The 19,101-nt window shown below is 52.3% G+C and overlaps 7 protein-coding genes across 7 annotated transcripts; 2 read left to right on the forward strand and 5 right to left on the reverse strand.

Moving 5' to 3' along the window:
- Positions 1 to 983: 983 nt before the first annotated feature.
- On the forward strand, positions 984 to 2,047 carry PHB2 (Prohibitin-2, subunit of the prohibitin complex (Phb1p-Phb2p); the record flags this gene model as incomplete). The annotated part of the gene is made up of 3 exons (XM_049352669.1): positions 984 to 1,161; positions 1,236 to 1,660; positions 1,712 to 2,047. The coding sequence occupies 3 exons, from the start codon at positions 984 to 986 to the stop codon at positions 2,045 to 2,047; spliced, it is 939 nt and encodes a 312-aa protein (XP_049213048.1).
- A 277-nt stretch (positions 2,048 to 2,324) lies between these two features.
- On the reverse strand, positions 2,325 to 3,788 carry J4E79_003779 (uncharacterized protein; the record flags this gene model as incomplete). Its single annotated transcript, XM_049352670.1, has 1 exon — positions 2,325 to 3,788. The coding sequence occupies one exon, from the start codon at positions 3,786 to 3,788 to the stop codon at positions 2,325 to 2,327; it is 1,464 nt and encodes a 487-aa protein (XP_049213049.1).
- Positions 3,789 to 4,808: 1,020 nt separating this feature from the next.
- J4E79_003780 (uncharacterized protein) lies at positions 4,809 to 6,794 on the reverse strand (the record flags this gene model as incomplete). Its single annotated transcript, XM_049352671.1, has 1 exon — positions 4,809 to 6,794. The coding sequence occupies one exon, from the start codon at positions 6,792 to 6,794 to the stop codon at positions 4,809 to 4,811; it is 1,986 nt and encodes a 661-aa protein (XP_049213050.1).
- Positions 6,795 to 8,396: 1,602 nt separating this feature from the next.
- J4E79_003781 (uncharacterized protein) lies at positions 8,397 to 9,421 on the reverse strand (the record flags this gene model as incomplete). Its single annotated transcript, XM_049352672.1, has 2 exons — positions 8,397 to 9,218; positions 9,269 to 9,421. The coding sequence occupies 2 exons, from the start codon at positions 9,419 to 9,421 to the stop codon at positions 8,397 to 8,399; spliced, it is 975 nt and encodes a 324-aa protein (XP_049213051.1).
- A 1,128-nt stretch (positions 9,422 to 10,549) lies between these two features.
- On the forward strand, positions 10,550 to 13,147 carry J4E79_003782 (uncharacterized protein; the record flags this gene model as incomplete). The annotated part of the gene is made up of 1 exon (XM_049352673.1): positions 10,550 to 13,147. The coding sequence occupies one exon, from the start codon at positions 10,550 to 10,552 to the stop codon at positions 13,145 to 13,147; it is 2,598 nt and encodes an 865-aa protein (XP_049213052.1).
- Positions 13,148 to 13,429: 282 nt separating this feature from the next.
- On the reverse strand, positions 13,430 to 14,539 carry J4E79_003783 (uncharacterized protein; the record flags this gene model as incomplete). Its single annotated transcript, XM_049352674.1, has 1 exon — positions 13,430 to 14,539. One exon carries the CDS (start codon positions 14,537 to 14,539, stop codon positions 13,430 to 13,432), a length of 1,110 nt encoding a protein of 369 aa, XP_049213053.1.
- A 1,619-nt stretch (positions 14,540 to 16,158) lies between these two features.
- J4E79_003784 (uncharacterized protein) lies at positions 16,159 to 17,523 on the reverse strand (the record flags this gene model as incomplete). The annotated part of the gene is made up of 4 exons (XM_049352675.1): positions 16,159 to 16,367; positions 16,425 to 16,811; positions 16,863 to 17,316; positions 17,374 to 17,523. 4 exons carry the CDS (start codon positions 17,521 to 17,523, stop codon positions 16,159 to 16,161), a joined length of 1,200 nt encoding a protein of 399 aa, XP_049213054.1.
- Positions 17,524 to 19,101: the final 1,578 nt, after the last annotated feature.

Genomic DNA, 19,101 nt, shown 5'->3' on the forward strand with positions numbered 1-19,101 from the left:
CCGTCCAGTCGCCGCTGTGGTGTAGCGGGTCCTGCGCCCATATCGAACCACGCTTGCCTCCGGGGTATGGAGGTGTGAGGATAATTCTGTCGGAAAGAATCTGGGGCACATAGTCGTCTGAGCCCTGAATGACGAAGTGAGGGACTGTCGTGTAATCGGGCGAGATTTGTTGGCCAGCTTTCTGGCCAAAGCTGAGGTTATCTATGACATATTGGGCGTGCGCTGTGGAGAGAGCGAGGGTCGACCAGGCAATGGTCCGCAGCGATTGCGGTGTGATGTGCATGTTGGAGGGGCGCAATGCGGTGCTCGGGTTGACGATGAGGCTCGACTCGGGGTGCAATTGGTTGCCCGATTATATTTGTCGTAGTCTATCTATCTGGAATCTTGTCAGAGGGCTGTCGAATTGGAGCTAAAGCAGTGAACCAACGTACCTCCTGCTTGGCTGATAGTAGCTTCACCTGCGTCGCAATGGTTCACGCGACGGTCGCAAGTCAATTAATCGAGAGTGAAAGAAACAATCGGGTATCACGAAACGATGGCAATGCACAAGAAAAGAAGAACCGCCGCCAGATGGGCAGGAACGAAACCGAATGGAGATGGGGGAGCTTATGGACAGCTGTGCTTAAGACGGGACTACCTACGACATTGATTGGGTGGTCTATGCGCCGAGATACTGCGACAACTCTGGTAAGCCACCATCTAAGATGAGACGTCAAGCCCGCGAGGACATTCGACCTGTGGGTACGACACATATGGAATGTTTCAAGCGATGCACGAATGACCGAAAATATAGTCGCAAAAGGGTCTAGCCACCGCGATACAGCACTGCGGAGGTTGCTTGGCGGTTCGGTGCGGTCGGGAGTTGTGATTGGCCGACTACCATTTTCTCATCGTCGACTACCTCATGACCGAGCTGCATCCGCCATCGTCGCCGCCTACACGTCTCACGCACCCCACGCCAACCCCTCACCCTCACGGCCAACATGTCTGCACCGGATCCCAAGGAAGCCTGGGCGCGCATCCAGAATGAGCTCACACGACGCGGCTCTCGATTCGGCGGCGCGGGCGGCGGCGGACCACCGAAGGGCCTCTTTGGAGGTCTTGGAGGTCTGGTACTAGTTGGTGGTGGAATCTGGATGGCAAACAATGCCCTGTTCAACGGTAGGTATTCTTTAAAGAGCTCTCTCGTAGGGCCTTCCAATGGCCATAGTACGAATGATGCTGACTTGCGATAGTCGACGGTGGTCACCGAGCAATCAAGTACACCCGAGTAGGCGGCGTCCAGAAGGAAATCTACAGCGAAGGAACCCACTTCCGCATTCCCTGGTTCGAGACACCCATTACCTACGATGTGCGCGCCAAACCCCGCAACGTCGCCTCCCTCACCGGCACCAAGGACTTGCAGATGGTCAACATAACCTGCCGTGTACTGTCAAGACCGCGGGTTGAATCTCTGCCGCAGATCTACAGGACACTGGGCACCGACTACGATGAGCGTGTTCTGCCATCAATCGTCAACGAGGTTCTCAAGAGCGTCGTGGCGCAGTTCAATGCCAGTCAGCTCATCACACAGCGTGAGAACGTCAGTAGGCTGGTACGCGACAACTTGGTCCGAAGAGCAGCGAGGTTCAACATCATGCTCGACGATGTCTCTCTAACAGTAAGTTGACGCCCACCTGTTCTTACCCCACCATGGTCTAACACTCCTTAGCACCTCGCCTTCTCCCCCGAGTTCACCGCCGCAGTCGAAGCCAAGCAAGTTGCACAGCAAGAAGCCCAACGTGCTGCCTTCGTCGTCGACAAAGCCCGCCAGGAGAAGCAAGCCACCGTCGTCCGCGCTCAGGGTGAGGCCCGGTCCGCCGAGCTGATTGGTGACGCCATCAAGAAGAGTAGGAGTTACGTTGATCTCAGGGAGTTCGAGAACGCAAGGAATATCGCACAGATTCTGCAGCAGAGCGCAAACAAGGTCTACCTCGACAGCAGGGGTCTCGGTCTGGACATCAGCCAAACCACAGCGGATAAGGAGCAGAGGGCGAACAGGAAGTAAGAAGACTAGGTGGAATGCGTCTTTGGGAGAATACTATTCGAAGACAACGCCGTGTATAAATATCTCTGGGAAAAGCGAGGTGCAAGCGTGCAATTGTGTAGCTTTCCACTCATGACTAAATAACAACAAAGTACTCCAACTCAACCCGGCTGTCCCCATAGCACGAAGGGTGTATGCAATGAACCAGGCATACCACGTCAGGATGGCAGGGGGATGATGAAAGCAAAACTGTGTCGAAAGGGTAATGGTATTAATGCGCAAGTACTATATAGGGGTATCACTCTTCGCTCTTCCTCTTCTTCTGCGTATGCTCATCCTCTTCATCACCAGCAACCTCCGCTCCACTCTGATCAACCTCACTCTCAACCTCGTCCACAGCCCTCTTCCTTTTCTCCGTCCTCGTAACCTCCTCGCCAGCCGACTTCTCCGTGACAAACAACGTACTAGCCGTCTCCTTGACACTACTACTACTCTGCTCACTCACCCCCTGCTCCACCACCGCCTCCCCATCCTCCTCCTCATCAACCAACCCCAAATCGACCGTGTTCTTCTCCGGGTCCTCGAGTGCAGCCTGAATCTTCTCAAGCCCCATATCGTCTCCCTCAAGAGTCTCGCTGATATCAGGATCCACCCAGCCCTCTGTATAGCTGCCCCCAAAATCAATGATCCAAAGCTCGTCATTCGCGTCGACCATGAAGTTGTCTGCTTTCGCATCACCCCAAATGATACCATTGTCGTGGAGCAACGACACATACGCCGCGCTCTTTTCACTCCAAATACGCCTCTTCTCTTCGTCCACCGACGACCTGAGCAACTTGGTCAATGGTGTTGGCGCATCGATGTTCTCTAACAACAAGCCCATGACTTCTGTCTTGCTATTGCCCTGAGCGACAAACCCGCGTAGATGGGGAAACTTGATATCAAGACCTAATTTCTCGATCTTACGCAGTATCTGTATCTCGCGCTTCACAGAGTCGGGTTGGTCGGCTACGACCGGTTTGAAGAAGTATGTGTCCTTCGTCTCTTTGTGGAGGACTTGGCCTGGGTGTGCTGGAGGTGGCATGCTGACTTCTGACTCGACGATCAGATCGTTGGCGTTGAGCCAGGGGAGCTTGTAGTCTTGCATGTATTTGGGGACTTTCATGCGGGGGACGAGGGCTTCGATTTGGGCTTCTAGGTCGGATGTTGTTTCCAAGAGTTCTGGTGAGAGTTCTCCGTTGGCGATTTGCAACGTGTAGAAGTATGTCGGTCCGTGATACCATTCGTAGAGGGTGGATTCTTCGGGTTCGCGGTTCGGTGGCGCGTAGGTGTTTGTGATTTCGGAGAAGGAGGCGAGGATCCAGTTTCGCAGTTCAACGCCTGCGCTCGCGGAGTCTTGGTCGGCGTCTTCTCCTGCTTCTGAGACGTCGTCCTCTACGTATTCGTCGTCAGAGTCGGCTGTGACGTCGATGCCACTATCCTTTCCCTCTGAGCCCTGTCGATCTTTGTTCTTGTTCTTCTTGCTCTTCACTTTGGCTTCTCGTTCTTCGGCTAGCTCCTCTTCGCGCTCGTCGGCTTCGCGAAGTGCAGAGATCTTGTCGAGGTATTCGTAGTAGAGAGGCTTCTCAGAGGACTTCTGAAGTACCTTGGGGTCGACAGTGACGTGGAAACGGACATCATTGATGAGAGCTGTGAGCGCACAACTATCGTCGTTGTCATAGGAAAAGTGTAGGGTATGAGCTTTGGTGGTGGTCTGAGCCATTGCTTCAAAGAGAGTGCGATTGGTGCTAGGCGTACCGGTGGGAGTATGAATGTGAATGGTCTCTAACATGAACGATGGCACACTACATCTATACTGACATGGCAATAGCCCACAGACTCAAATCTACCCCTGCACCGACATCATCGCTATTTCGGATCGCCGACCTAATCGCATAGCAAATGCCATGCCACACCATAGGGGGCTTTGTCTGACCCATGCATCTACATCATAGATGTCGTCCTGATCTGCAGGTACGATCGAGACAGTGGGGAACGGCACCTTCGGGAGGCATTCTAAGTGGCTGGCAGGTGCTGGTGCGTCAATAGATCCGATCTGGAATCGACGTCAGGATATCGATCTGAAACTGTATGAAATTGGAAAGGTTGGGGTGAAAGGGATCGGGGGCTGGCGCGTCGCGAACACGGGTGCGCGCGATCAGATGTCGTGACGTCAACTAATTGCCGTGACGACTTAGCGCTTCTGCGTTCCTGTGACGACCACCCCCAATTCGATAGATCAGATACATGATTTGCTTTTTGTCAGCTCGTTGGTTGACAAGGGAATCACAGGTAAAGACTATGTATGGATAGTGATGTTTAAAGATGAAGTCATATTTGTCGATTGACAAGACGTCCAACATTGTCGCATTGCTACATAAACGCTCATCGTTCATATCGATGCATCGCTAGCAGAAATACTGCACTAGTTCTGACGTTCAATCGTCGAGATAGCCAAACCATATACGCCGTTTTGAAATAACAATTGTGCCTGCCAAAGGAGCGTGATCCCCACGTCGCGCGGCCCCTATAGTAACAAAAACCAGAAGCGAAACATGATCCTTTCCTAAGAATGATCTTAGATCCTGTCAAGATCTTGGAGAGCCCGCCCAGAAGTAAGAATTGAAAGCAATGCGTTGAACCATCTTCCAGAGATTTCGCAAACGCCGAGTCATTATACGTCGTAATCCATAACAGTTATCATACAGCCTCGCAGTGGCGTCGTCGCGTCGAGTAAGAATATTTATACGGTGAAGTCCAAAAGGTCGTACGATGAGGAATCCAATGAAGTGAAGTCGCCCATTGCCTTCATCTCAAGGTCGAACTGGGAGTATGAGGTGTCAGGCATGGTGTCGAACAACTCATCGAGAGCGTCTTTGGGCTCGATTGGCGATGTCGGTGGTGTTGTGAATTGATGAGACTGGACAGACGACCGTGACGGTGACGACGAAGCCTTTAGCGGGCTGGACTGGACTGGCGCGCTCGAACCGTTTGCGGACCCAGCGGAAGCGGGCCGCATGTCGGCGGGTGACATAGGAGGCGTATGCGAGTGTTGTGAGAGCTGTTGGAGGATGTTCATTGACGCAGCGTCGCTTGAGTAGTTGGCAGACGCAAAGCTCGACTGTGCGTCGTCTGCGAATGGGCTTGATGAGGCCTCAAAGCTATTACATGTATCAGTATTGCATTGGACAAAGTGTGGTTGAGGAACTAACCTGAAGGGATCCGTTGAAGCGTTCATTGAGTCGTAGCTTTGAGAGTCGGACAGAAGCTGGGGCATGTTCTGGGATTGAGCTGGTTCGTAGCCCTCGAGTGGTGATGGCGATCGAGCTTCTGAGTACGGCGAGCCAGCTGAGGATGGTGCTGCCGATGCTAGTGCCCGCGACCTGCTGGCCTTCTCGACACGCTGCTCCATGTCTGGACGATTCTTCTTCGGTCGGCCACGCTTGGCTTGTCGGCGGACTGCGTCAGGGAACCCACCGACACACATACCACGCTGGCGGTGGCGGGTGAGGGCATCTTGTCGTGCGAACCCGGCGCCACATGGGCACTTGTAGGGCTTGTTGCCTGAGTGGATCTTTGCGTGGCGCTTCAGGTCATGCTGGCGAACAAAGCACTTGCCGCATCCATTGCACTTGTATTGACGATCGCCAAGATGGGTTTGAACGTGCGATCGGATGTTTTCTCGTCGTCCGAAGACCTTGCCGCAACCATGGTAGAGGCAGGTCCACTTGCCAGTTGTGGTATCTTGCTCGCTGATGTAACGCGCAACTTCTTCAGGTGCGATGCCAGTGAACTCGAAGCTCGCGTCAACCTCAAGGTCGTTGAAGATCTGAGGCTGGGAGAATGAGTCCATGGGTAGTCCGTTGATCGACATTGAAGTTTGCGGTGTGGGCAACAGAGCTGGTGCGTGCGAAAACATCATCTCTTGGTGCTCTTCGATGTTCTCTAGGAAAGAGTGCATGTCTTTCTGCTGTTGCGGCGAAGAAACTGGCGATGGCGACAAAGCATCAGATGTGTAGTAAGAGGACGACTCGTAACCCATGTCGGCATCTGGGTTGTCAAAGTCGAAAGTCATGGCTCTGGAGGTTGGCTCAAGGTTGATGTCACCCATAGCAGTGAAGCTTGGGTGCTGGGTTGCGCCAAACGACTCATGGCTTGGTAGCTGCGCTGGTTTTTGCGGTGTCGCAGTGGGGGTTGGGAGGATGTTAATGAAGACTTGTCCACTTGAGCCATACACTGATTGTATGTGCTCGTGGAGTTCTTTCAGTTGCTGTGCAGTGGGGGGTTTAGAGGGGGATGAGGGAGGCTGCTGGGGAGACTGCGCACGGAGTGTCCGTCGTGGAGTCCGCGGTGTGATGGGAGAGATCTGTACTGGGGACGCCAAAAAGGAATCCTGGGGGCCCGGCTGGGGCTGTCTTAGCGGCTGCGCTACTTGCATAGATTGCTGTGGTATTTGTCCTAGATTGTTAGTATTACTTACCGTACTGTCCTCCTGCTGGAAGGTGGGTGTGTCGAAGGGTCCTGGTCGTTGGGTGTAGTCCTGGTGTTGGGCTTGTCGGGCGGCATGGATGGGGTCTAGGTTGAGGCCGCGTAGATCCAAGCTCATGCCGCTTCGGTTGCGTCGTTGTAGTTTAGCAGGTGGTGCTCGTACTGTGGGTGCGTCAAAAACAGCTGGTGTCGAAAGTTGTCGGCGGTGCTGAATCCGTTGGCGCTGGATGCCGGCTGGCATATTTGTGGACAGCATTTCGTATGCAGGTGGAGTCCGGAGTCGGTTCTGGAGGAGGGGGATAGTCCTGTGGTGTCCGAAACTGGTATGTTGTTAGCAACTGATATCATGTGATGGCCCGACCACGATGAGATGGAAGCCTCGAGTTGAGAGATAACGACTTACCTCACGCAGTGCAAGCGGCGCTCCGCCGGGCGGTTAGTATCCTTATGGAATCCTCAGTACAGATGCAGTCTCCCAGTAGCCTGCGTCAAGTAAGTCTGGCCGAAGCCTGTGTGTGTGTATAGTGTGTTGGTAGAGATGTGATCAGTAGCAGTCGCTAAAGCAGCAATCGATAGTTGAAACGAACAAAGAGATGTGGATGCGAGAGATGAGTAGCAAAGTGGAGGATAAATGCGGAGGAGGATATGACGATGTATAATGCCTTACCGGGTCGGGTAAACATTGAGCTCTATCTGGCGTTGCCGCCGCAACGACATGGTTCCAAGGTTACCCGGAGCCGCCCATGCACCAGAAGCGCGGCTAGGCTGAGACGGCGATAGCGCATCTGCGAAACGCACGGGGCGCCCGGTAGCCCGCGGGCCTGCCCACATTGATTTTGGTACTTTTCGAATTCCTCTGGTGCCTTCTCCCCGCAACCTTTGCATCTACGTGAGGAAAGCATCTCGAAGAGAGGCTCAGCGTTCAAGATGCAGATTTTCGTCAAGACCCGTACGTTACCACCCGCACACACGCTGCGCCGCCATCATCGCCCTGATCGCATGCGAGGCGCCACCTAGAACTCAGCGGCTAACAACCTCCCAGTCACGGGCAAGACCATCACTCTCGAGGTCGAGAGCTCTGATACCATTGACAATGTCAAGTCCAAGATCCAGGGTATGTAGCGACACACCGCTCTACCGGTTTCGCGTCTAACGCCGCTCAGACAAGGAGGGCATTCCCCCGGACCAGCAGCGTCTGATCTTCGCCGGAAAGCAGCTCGAGGATGGCCGCACTCTTTCGGACTACAACATCCAGAAGGAGTCCACCCTCCACTTGGTCCTCCGCCTCCGTGGTGGAGCCAAGAAGCGCAAGAAGAAGGTGTACACTACCCCCAAGAAGATCAAGCACAAGCGCAAGAAGACCAAGCTAGCGGTCCTCAAGTACTACAAGGTCGACGGTGACGGCAAGATCGAGCGCCTCCGCCGCGAGTGCCCCCAGGCCGAGTGCGGTGCCGGTGTCTTCATGGCCGCCATGCACAACCGCCAGTACTGCGGAAAGTGCCACCTCACCTACGTCTTCGACGAGGCCAAATAAGCGCGTCGCCACCGGGGAACGCGATACGATCGACAACGAGTTACGGCATCATGGCATATATCGGAGGAGCTGGATAGGTTCCACCACAATGTCGGACATCTAGAATCAATCAAATTCGTCATGGACATCAGATGTTGTTACAATCCCCTATGCGTGAACATCCCGCCTAGCGCATACGATGCGAGTCCCGCACTGCAGTCTTATGTGATTGTGCATAGTCACAGCTTTCAGTACTGAATGGGTACAAAACATGCACATTTGAATCGTGGTATCATGATGTCGTTATGGCTGCGGACCACTACCTAGCGACTACAGACTAACAGAGGTGCACATCACTACGACCGCTCCCAACATGCCAATCATTAGTATCGAGAATTGCTCCCCTGACATCCGCACAGCCGCTCCCAGTTGAGCGTTACCACCTGGACCTGCGATCTCGCCTTGCCCACTCGTACCACCCTGGCCGTTACCATTGGTGTTCCCACTTCCCCTCCCACCCGATCCGTCATCCGCCCCATTTCCTCCAACTTGACCACCGTCACTCCTTCCGCTTGTCTCAATCTCAATGTCCTGCATAGGCGTACCCGGTGGGTTGTTAACGCTGTTGACCTGAGTTTGGAAGTCGACCAACGGGTTTTCGATCATGGCGCAGGGCATCCGTCCACCATTTGCGCTGAGCGGTCCGGGAGCGGGTTTCGTAGTAAGCTGCGAGGCACCAGGGAAACGCTGAATGCTATTCGTAACGCTGATGGGAAGGTTGAAGATGGTGTATCGGTCCACGCCATTCAGTCGATAGTTCTGGTGTATGCTGATGTTGTAGTCCCCCCTCGCAGTAGAACCCTCATCCTCGTTGTTGTCTCCGACTAAACACTCAGGCCATTCGAAGTTGATGTGCTTGACTGTTTGACCACTTTCTTGATCTAGTATGTCTGCGAGTGGTGGTGTGGACGTCGTTATGTTCGATATAGTGAAATTCTTCTGCGTAACCGTAGATGTAAGGAAGAGCGTAAAGTTAAAGACCTGGGTGAGCGGGTCGGCGATATTGCGTGGCGGCACTTGGAGTTTGCCATCGCCTGAGACATCGAGCGCGATGTGAAGGAAGTCACCGCCCATGGGCGTAAATGGCTGGGGCTTGTGTTCTTGTCAGCAGGAGCATCGCGCGTCTTGTCACTTCCACCTACAGCAAGGATAATTCCTAAGCCAGGTGTAAATATTCTTCCATTCACGATAGTGAACGCGCTGTTGTCGGGTCCATTGTTTTGTCCATTACGATTATTATCGCCGTTCTGTCGTCTCTCAAATCCCCCATGATTCGGCGACCACGATCCCAGCATCTGCGCACCCACAACGTTGTGCATTAGACATAGTGAAAAGAGTGAAAGGAACGAGAAAAAAGAGGAGGAAATCATTGCTCAACAACGATGCATGCTGACCAGCAGTAACGACAGAAGAAAAGAAGCGCGAAGGACAGCCTGAAGCAGGATATGTCGTTAGCAGGAAATCAAGGAAGCGCAATTACAGCGAGGCTTCGTAACCCGCGATAGCCGGTGGAGGTGTCGAGTGCCCAGTGGCCTTTGCATGATGCTTGGTAGAGGGCGAGAACTGGCTTTCATGCAATATTGGACGAAATATGCCTTATGAGGCATGCGAATTTCATTTCGAGACGCGTGGTGTCTGAGGAGTGATAGTTCGGCTGTGGTTCAGCCGGTGGGGGCTGCTGTTCGCTAGGCCGTTTCTTCTGTGTCTCGGACACCTTCGCTCGAACACGACGCATCGGCGGGACTCACCACTTCTGCGACTTATGATACCTAGCTTCTCTCCGATGATGAAGTGTAGAAACACGGCCTTACCTCGTCTTAAATAGCTCTCTGTCCAATCCAGCACTGCGCTCACCCGAAGTGCTTGTCGGGCCTCACAGATAGCCGAGCCTGATGCGGAACAGCAATGACGAGCTCAGATTTGCCGCCACCTTAGACAAGAAAGAACCTGAACATGTCTAGAGCCTACATCGACGTTAGGTTATCTACTTTGCATGTTCTCATGTTGATGTAGATTGCAGACCTGTTTAGCTTTTTTGTAGGTGGACATGGTGCGCAGAAACGGCGATATCGAGTCCATGACGCCCGCAGATGATCGACCCGTATCATGGCCTCATCTCAAGTACTTGCGACAGTGCTAATTAAAAAAAAACTAACATAGCACTGTCGACATTGTCACCTCTTCACAGTATCTTCGCGACACGAAGCCACAGCACATCGTTGTGTTAACACCTATCACGTCTCAAGATGACACTGTAGGCAATGTCAGCGCACTGTCAAAAGCTGCGTTGCTGTTTGCAAACATGTCTAGACCCAGGCCAGACTACAAAGGTCTTACTTCGCTCTCGACGGACAGCAGCTGCCATCCACTTCAGACCTTACTGGCCCTCCTGGTGAGTGCTTTAGAGGTTTCTTCGCTAAACCATGTGCAAATCATGCAGAATTCCTGGGAATGCTCCTCAAGAAGTCCGATTTGACAAGTCTACTTCGGTCTCAGTATTAAAGGACGACGCGGCAAAAGAACAAGCTATCAACACTCCTCCAACGACTTTCCAGTCATGGTTATTTGGTGTACTCAGCGGAGGTCAAGATTCCTGGATCATGAACTACATGAACTCGGAGTTCTATGATATTGCCCGAAATGCCATCAAGGAGCGCACTGGAGGTCGAGATGTCCAGATCCTGATCATGACATGTGCGGCTCTCAATGCTGCTCGTGTACAGCTTCCAGTCATACTGAGCGCGCTTTTGAACCAGGTAAAGCCACAAGTCACTAGTTCTATTACCATCAGCGGTTATGACAGCGTACTTTGTGGTGGGTTGCTGACTCTAGCGCGCGAAAAGGCTGAAGAAAGCCGGAAGCTTCGACGTTTTCGCGGAGAGCATCAACTCCGTGCGGTTACAGGCGAGCTTTCGCTTATTGCTGGAGAGACAGCAGGCTCCTTCTGGCACAAAGGCAGGCAGTATATGCTCGAGATTCAGCGCTCTGGCACTGCGGAAAAATCAGAGCTTGAACGGTTGCGCACCAATGACTTTTTCACAAGCCTTCCCGATCCTTCGGGATCCATCACCGTTCGATGCTGGGGACACAGTCGACAGCCTATCACAGAGCTGTTTGAGGATGTTCAAAAGCAGGTTTTGGAAAGCACACAATTGACCGTAGTCGAGATGGGAGCACATGGAGACAAGAAGTCCAAGCGCAACAAGCGTCCTCTGTCCTCCATCGATCTTGACCCAAAGATGATGCAGGATATCACCCAGGACATCGAGATGTTCTTCCATAAAGACTCACAAGCTTGGTATGAGAACAGCGGTCGACCCTACCGACATGGTTACCTTTTCGCAGGCCCACCAGGTACTGGCAAATCGTCGCTGTTGGCTGGGATCGCCTCGCACATGAACGTGCCCCTGTATATCATCAACTTACAAGGTATGGATGACTATGACCTAAGGGAAGCTTTTAGTCGAGTTCCTTTCCGGAGCTGCATTGGCCTTGAAGATATCGATTGCGTCGGGGTCGATGTCGGTAACCGAGGCGCACAAAATTCAGATGCGCAACTCGGACCTAAGTCTCAGTCGCCAGGTTCTGGGGATACTGAAGGGAAGCCCGAAATGAATGCGCTGGAGACCATGCTGGCACAATTCATGGAAAAACAAAGTGTCGCAAACTACAGGGTGCTCAACCAAGTCAAAGCTATAAAGGCGGCTACTCTAGAAGTCCTAGGTGAGCCTGAAGACTTCGCTAACGCAACCGATCCGAAGAAGACAACGAAGGACTCTGAAATCACGGATTCTACACCCAAATCAGTAACCCTTTCAGGCTTGCTCAATGTCATTGATGGTGTCAATGCCACTGAAGGGAGAATAATTATCATGACAACAAACCATCCGGAGAAGCTTGATCCAGCACTATATCGCGCTGGTCGTGTAGAGCGCAAGTTCGACATCTCCTACGCAAGCAAAGCCAGTTCAATCATGACCTTCAAGCGCCTCTTTGATAATGATGTCTGCAAACGGTACACCTCAGAGGCTATCCATCGTTTCGCTTTAGCCTTCCAGGCCCAGTTCCCGAGCAAGTCGCGCATCACTACTGCGGAGCTTGCCAAATACTGCGGTCAGTATCGTGGAAGACCGGACATTGCTGTCCGCGAATTTGCTGATTGGTTACAGCGCGGGGCCGAGAAGTTCTCATGTCCTGTTGACTACGCTAATCTGATTGATGAGGAGGGAATCTACAACGTTCCAGAGTCCTTTGATGATGAGCTCCTACAGGTTAGCGCGGATGATCTGGTTGATCCTATCACAGCCGTAGCATCCGGCATTGAGGTAGCTGCGAAGATACAAGGAGATCACCGAAAGTCGGGACTCTGGAACCCTTTCAAAGCCATCAATACTTTGCTCTTGAACTCTGGAGACCACACTGATCTTGAGTCTATCGAGGCTTCACTATCAGGCGCCAACACCTACACAGAGCATACTATCGAGCTTTCAGCCGACCCACTGCATAACCGATCACTCCTAGAGCTACGGCACACCGACACTGAAACATGTCATATCGGAGAGCCCTTCCCGGAGCCCCTCGCGTTCGGTATAACATTCGACCCTCTAGATTCGTCGCTTCACAGTCGGAACGCACAAATCTCCGAAAACCGCATCAGTCCTGGTCTTGCGACGCCACAGCTGGGATACTCGTCAGTACTTTACCCCTCACCAATATACGACTTGTCTCCAGGGTACGAAGACAGCGAGTGTAGTGATGATACTGAGCCTCTGCTTAAGAGCTATGTGTCGACTGTTGAGGCTTCCTCAGTTTCGTCAAACGAGTCGGCCTGGGATGAAGCGCATCATAATCAGGCTAGTCCTATTCGCTCGGTGGCCTCAGTCAAGTTCTCGGAGCCAGGGAAATTGGCACTAGCATCGCCTCGCCCCATCGTTACAGACTCGGTTGCGTCTGAACACGAGCGCCATGATTCTGCTGTCGAAGACTCCGATACTGACGAGTTCGACACTGCAGAGGAGTAGCCTAGCCTACATAGGGAGTGACTGAAGAATCTGGTCGGAACCATAGTTCCTAGTAAAGGGCGTGTGTCTAGTCTCTCAAGCCGGATAATTGCACTGTGAGCTCAGGTCAGGCAACTGGATAGGATGTGTGGAAAGACTCAACATTAGTGAATTCTAACAGTATTAAATGTAAATACATCGCATTATCATACATTCGTGTCATTGAAGGAAACATAGTAAAAGTCTATTGGTATCAAAGAAACTCGTAACAACCGCATGCGCAAGAGAACACGCAGTCTCTGGTTATTGCCAAGGCTGGCTATCGTATCGTCCGTTATATTGAATGTGATCTGACGACGCCGACGACGTACTCCCTTGAGTATTGTGAGCCGCCGAGTGTGCCAGTATTTCCTCCTTGCTCCCCGCGAAGCTAATCTTATCGTCACTGTCCTTGCGACTATGGCTCTGGACCGTGAACTCTGTTGTTTTGATAACGGTCGAGGGGAGCTGGTCGTTGTTTGCTTTTCCGCTGGTAACGTGTACCTCCCATTGTTCTTGGTGCTCCGTGTTTGTGGCTAAAGCGGAGCGTTGATGTCCCGTTCCTCGAACCGTTCCTAGCGCTACGGCCGCTGACCGGTTTCCGCCGTTGCTGTACGAGCTGGCACATCCACTCCGAGCGTTCCGAGTCAGGGCGACGAGGCGGTTAAGGATGCTGAATTCGAGCTTGAGCTTGATGCTGTATACGAGCGGCTTCCACGATGTCTGGATCTCGAACATGTCTGCAAATTCGAGGCCCAGGATACTGAAGTCCAGGAGGATGACGAGCAAGTTGACGAAGATGAGGTGTTGGAGTAGGCTTTTCGTGCCAAAGTTTCCGATCGTACGTTCCATACGGAGGAGCTTCGTCGTTTCGTACACGTAGAGACCGGAGATGATGAGTTCCTGGGCGATGAAGACGCTGAGTTGGATCTTTTCGTAGATCTGGTAGGGCTGTACGAAGGGTGTGGGGTTATCGGAATTGTTTCCGTAGACCAGGACGATGATGGGTATGTGGAGCCATATGGCGTTGGTAATGATCATAACCAGAACGGCTTTCAATTTCTTCCTGTTGTGCATCACGATGTGTAGTCGCGAGTAAAGCACAACAGACTGTCCAGTGATCATCGCGCACCATCCTACCAGGATGAATGTGGCGTAAATGTTCTTTTGCGGAATATTTGCGAGGTGCATGAGCGTGTAGCCGATGGCGTTGAAGACGATGCCCCATGTCGATATGGTGAAGCTCCAGAAGTAGAGCCCGCTCCGTCTCTTGAACAAGGTGAAGATGTAGACATTAAGTTCGAGGAAGTTGTAAAGTGCTATGCTAAGGAAGACTGCCGCAATGGTCTTGGAGACCACGATGTCGACTGCCATCGCGAGGCAAGAGAATGTTTGAGGGAAAAGCAGTCAACGAAGCGAAAGGTGGAGTTTGAAAGCGGATCTGGGGATCGCCTCCACAAGACTTGTTCAGCGTCCAGCTAGGTTCGGTGTAGCCGGGGTATCGCCATGAATGGGTAATCTGAACCTTTCCATGCTACCTATCTCGATTTCAGCCGTACTGAGCCGCAACCGCAGGGGCTTTACGACATACCGATCCTGGTCCACGCGGAAACCAGCCAGCAAATCCCTCACACTGACAGTCTGTTTCGTCCGGGGAGGGCGGAAGACATCTCATGAGACCCTCCTTTGCTTGGCGACACATCATGTTCGCTTGCGTGAAAGCCCCCATTGGTGGGAGTCGAATGCGATGCAAGCCACACTAGCTTGAATCGCAATCAGATATCGGTCCGTTCCTGCTAATCCTCAGCGCGATGTCAGGTTGCGATTCGCTCCTGTAGCCTTGTCAGCTTCCCGTAGCTAGCATGTCCCTGTCCAATTCTATTTTCCTTGAAAGACCCCTTGGCTTTACGATCAAGCATCGTATGATGACCTGGGCCGTATTATCTGTAAGATATTGCCATGGGTATTACAACGGCCAGCAGCCGATGAACCTCTGACCCCTTCACATCTCGCGTTCGGGTACTATACGTGAGGCCTGGATGATCTCGGTACCATCGTCGGTGTCTCTTGTTGTCCATGCACGGTCGATGGAAGGTTCTCCGGATCGACCAAAAAGGAAACACAGGGCTAGAAGCTTCATGCGCTTCTTCGACCCCTACTAACGGACGATACCAATACTTGGTTCCCGGTGTCATATAGAAAGCGCGTCGGTTTGATACCTCCTGCTTGGACCTCTTCGCTTGCAGCGTACGTGATTTAAAGTTTGAAGTACTGCAGTATGGGGGAAGTGCGGTTCAGAGCTTCTAGTTTCTGTGACCATGTGCCAAGCAGACGGCGTGCTGTTCAGTCGCTGAGCCACGCGGCACGAACAAAATGCGGTCTTTGCATCATTTGATCAGTGAAAGATCTGCGCACTTAGAAATCGTGTGAATTGTATTCCAGCAGCGTTGCATCATGCAGGTGAGACCCAACTGGCTCAGGTGCCCAAGAGGAGGCAGTGCTGTATCGCTTCGTGTTTTGTCTGGTGTCGAAGTGGCGTTTAGCAATGTGCAGGAGCCGGAGGCTACCTTTCCCTGGGGTCCGGGGTTGCGCCGACTGAAAGTGGCGGCCCTTTTCTCGGGGCTCGTGGGCTTAGCTTCCCCTTATGTTAGGCCTGAAGGTCACGTGCGGGCTCGCGAACCTGCGCATTGGACTCCAACACCCAAGGGCCAATAGATAATTAGTGGATGTTTAGTGAACGCCACCATGCAACAGCGGCCTGCAGGCGAACTCTGGCCTCGGGAAGGCGAACCTGATGAAGAATACACCGAACGCAGGTACTAGCACGTTGCATCTTTCAATCCTCTTGGGCAGCATTGTCACTTGGGCAGTGTTCAATCTCTGGCATTATGCAGCTCTGGTATTTCAAATTACATTATTTGTCTATTTGTGCGGTACAACACATTATGGTATACGTTCAGTAATTTAGACAGTGACATTGACGGATTCGTCGATCACTGAATGGGTGCTCCAGAGGCGCCCAAGGTCGCGTAGAATAGCTTGGTCTGACCGGTAATGATCATCCGTCCTTCTCCTGCAAACTTGAAGTTGGCTGCTGTCGTACCCGTGTAGATCTTTCCAATGAGCTTGCCCGAAGGGTTGTAGACCCATACACCATCTCCGGCACCAGTGTAAACACGGCCCATAGAGTCGGTGTGTACACCTGTCGTGGAACGTTAGCGATTGCATTCAAGGTTGCATGTCCACGTGCGAAACTTACCATCAGGGATACCAACGGGAAGGTAGGCGAAGGTCTTGCGGTTGCTAAAAGTACCATCCGCACAGACGTCGAACGAGTAGACAGAAGCGGGGGCAGTGAAGTTGTAACCATAGAAACCCATTGCAATACCAGTGTCGGCGACGTACGCCTTCCTGCCATCGGGCGACATGGTGATTCCGTTGGGGTGGCCGAAATCATCAGCGACAACGGTTAGCGCACCCGTGTCAAAGTTGTATCGGTACACCTGCTCTCTAATAGCGGGTACGGGACGGAAATCCTGGAGGTATCCGTAGAGTGTGTCGGTGAAGTAAAGATCGCCATTTGTTGGGTTGACGACCAAATCGTTCAGCGAGTTGAACTGACGACCGAAGTAGTTGTTCACAAGAGCTAGGATGGTTAGTTGCACTATTTGTTTCTGAGTGAGATTGGGATACTCACTGGTGGTGTTGTACGGTGGCAGAGGGTTCATCATGTACAATGCCGATGGCACGTTGTCACCTTGGCCTTCACCGGCGAAGATGATGTTGCCCTTGTAGTTGGTACCGCCGTTAGGGTTGATAACCTGGGGGTTTGAGGTGTCGACGACAGTGACAGGTGCTGCCTCTAGGGATCCATTCCTAACTTTCTCGGCATCCGAAAGACTGATCTTTTGAATGATGGAAGACTTGTTCAGTCCGGTACCCGCAGCCTTCGCACCAGCGTTCTGGACGAAGAACACCTCCTCCGTCGGAGGGTACCACGTAACAGCCTCGTGGAAGAGCGGGTCCGACTCTGAGGTTGCGATGGTGGTCAACGAAGGGTTCTCGCCGATGACGTCGTAGAATTCCTCGTCATAAATGTGGAAAGGCTTCTCCAGAAGAGAATCGGCAGTCACACTGGGCCAAACGAAGAGCTATGTCTTTGTTAGATCCTTTCGAGCTTCACGAGGATGTAGAGATGAAAAACGTACCGATGTCGCATTGGCTCCAGAAGGTGGTGGGACTGTCTCCAAGACATTGAAGCTCTTCTGGTCAACGACCTGTGCAGACTCAGGTACTGTCCGCGCGAAAGCACAGCCAACTGCTGCGCTAGCAGCCAGGAAGACGGATGTAGATGGCATCTTGATGTGAGATTGACCGACTGTACATCTCCAAATCGCGGAGACTGCCCCATTATATGAAGCAGCTGTCCGGATAAACCCTTGACCGTTCTCGTCCCGGCAAAGAGAATATTAGATTATCTCGGCAGAACCCATAAAGCGGCATTTTCGTCATCATGCGGCTCGCTGGTAAACCATTTTCGGCATGGCATGGTGGAAGAGGGCCGATGGCGTTCAATTAGCCTAGGGTTAGAGAGGCCGGCGATGAGGCTAAGCGCAATGACCCCGTGGGGTTGGAAGGTGTCGGCATATCGCGACCCCGCCCTTGGAGTCGCGCAACGGATTTCAATTGCGTCAGAGGAAGCACGATCATGACTATTGACGAAGAACCTTTCGCTCATTGGATATTCTCCAATACCGAAAGTTTGTTGCGCGCAACTTGTAGGCTAAATCATCGTACGGTACTTCGAATGCGCTTGTCGTATGTTCCTTGCTTCCCGATGCACACCAAGCCGCTGTGCCTTCTTGGCACAACGATTTGACCGGTCGGGGTTACTCGACCCGCTACCCGTTACCGACGTGCTTTGGACAATGCACCAGAAGCCTAGATTCACCTTTTCGTATCCAAGGCCATGGACGGAGATACATTGCCGCATGGGGTTGCCGCAGAATTGGAGACTCCTGGTCAATATGCCCATGTCCCTATATCTCCCAAAAAGCTTAGCCTTTTCTTATCGATACATCCCAGGTAGAATAGCTACGGATGCTATGTGATCGGCCGTTCACGTGCAGATTTGACCGTAGGATTCAGCACTGTCGACATGCAAGTGCCTCCACGCCTTCTAGATCCTGAAATTCCAAGCTTCGGGCAGTCATTGTCAGCTCACAAATATTGGTCGAAGAGCTAGCTCATCGCTTTTGTTGCTTAGCCCAGGAGGTAAGCACGCTTCCCGTGTCACTTGAATCAAGAAAGCCCTTCGCGGCTTTTGCCAGTCCGAGACTACGACGCCCTACCTAGGTGATTTGCCTCTGATTATAGAGAGAAGACGTAGTTCTACCTATGTGAACAAGAGGGAACAACGCAATCGAACTCCAGCGTAAATCAACTTCAGATTGACTTCCAAAGACCAAGGAGGAGAGCCGAGAAAGACCTTGAAAAGCAAGTCTATCAAGAAGGAGCTTACACCTCTCTTCCAATAGTAAGCTTTTCTTCGGCGCCGGACACCAGAATATCTCGTTTAGTCAACCCAAGTCTGTCTCCCATACAAAAGTCGTAAGCATACGCGCATAGCCACGTTTGCTATGGCACGCGAGGCCTATAATACCGGCACTTCTAAGAATGCCACTAGAACTTCCTGTGAAGCTATCCCTTTATACGCCATGCACAAGGCATAACATGACCGCACTTGCAGAGAGAGATGAATGGCTAGTCAGTCTGTCATTTCAGTGGCCTTGTAGTCTCCGTGGAAGGAGGGATCACCCTTGTCGTACGTTCGGTATTTAGATAATTGTCTTGGTGCGTACACAGCACCAATACCCAGTGTAAGCTAAGGACGGAAGCCCAGTCTTGCGAAGGGGACTAAAGCACATGGCCTCCTC

The sequence above is a fragment of the Alternaria viburni genome, assembly GCF_023758015.1.
Source record: "Alternaria viburni strain BMP 2772 chromosome Unknown scaffold_6, whole genome shotgun sequence".
In the NCBI taxonomy this organism is placed as follows: Eukaryota; Fungi; Ascomycota; class Dothideomycetes; order Pleosporales; family Pleosporaceae; genus Alternaria; species Alternaria viburni.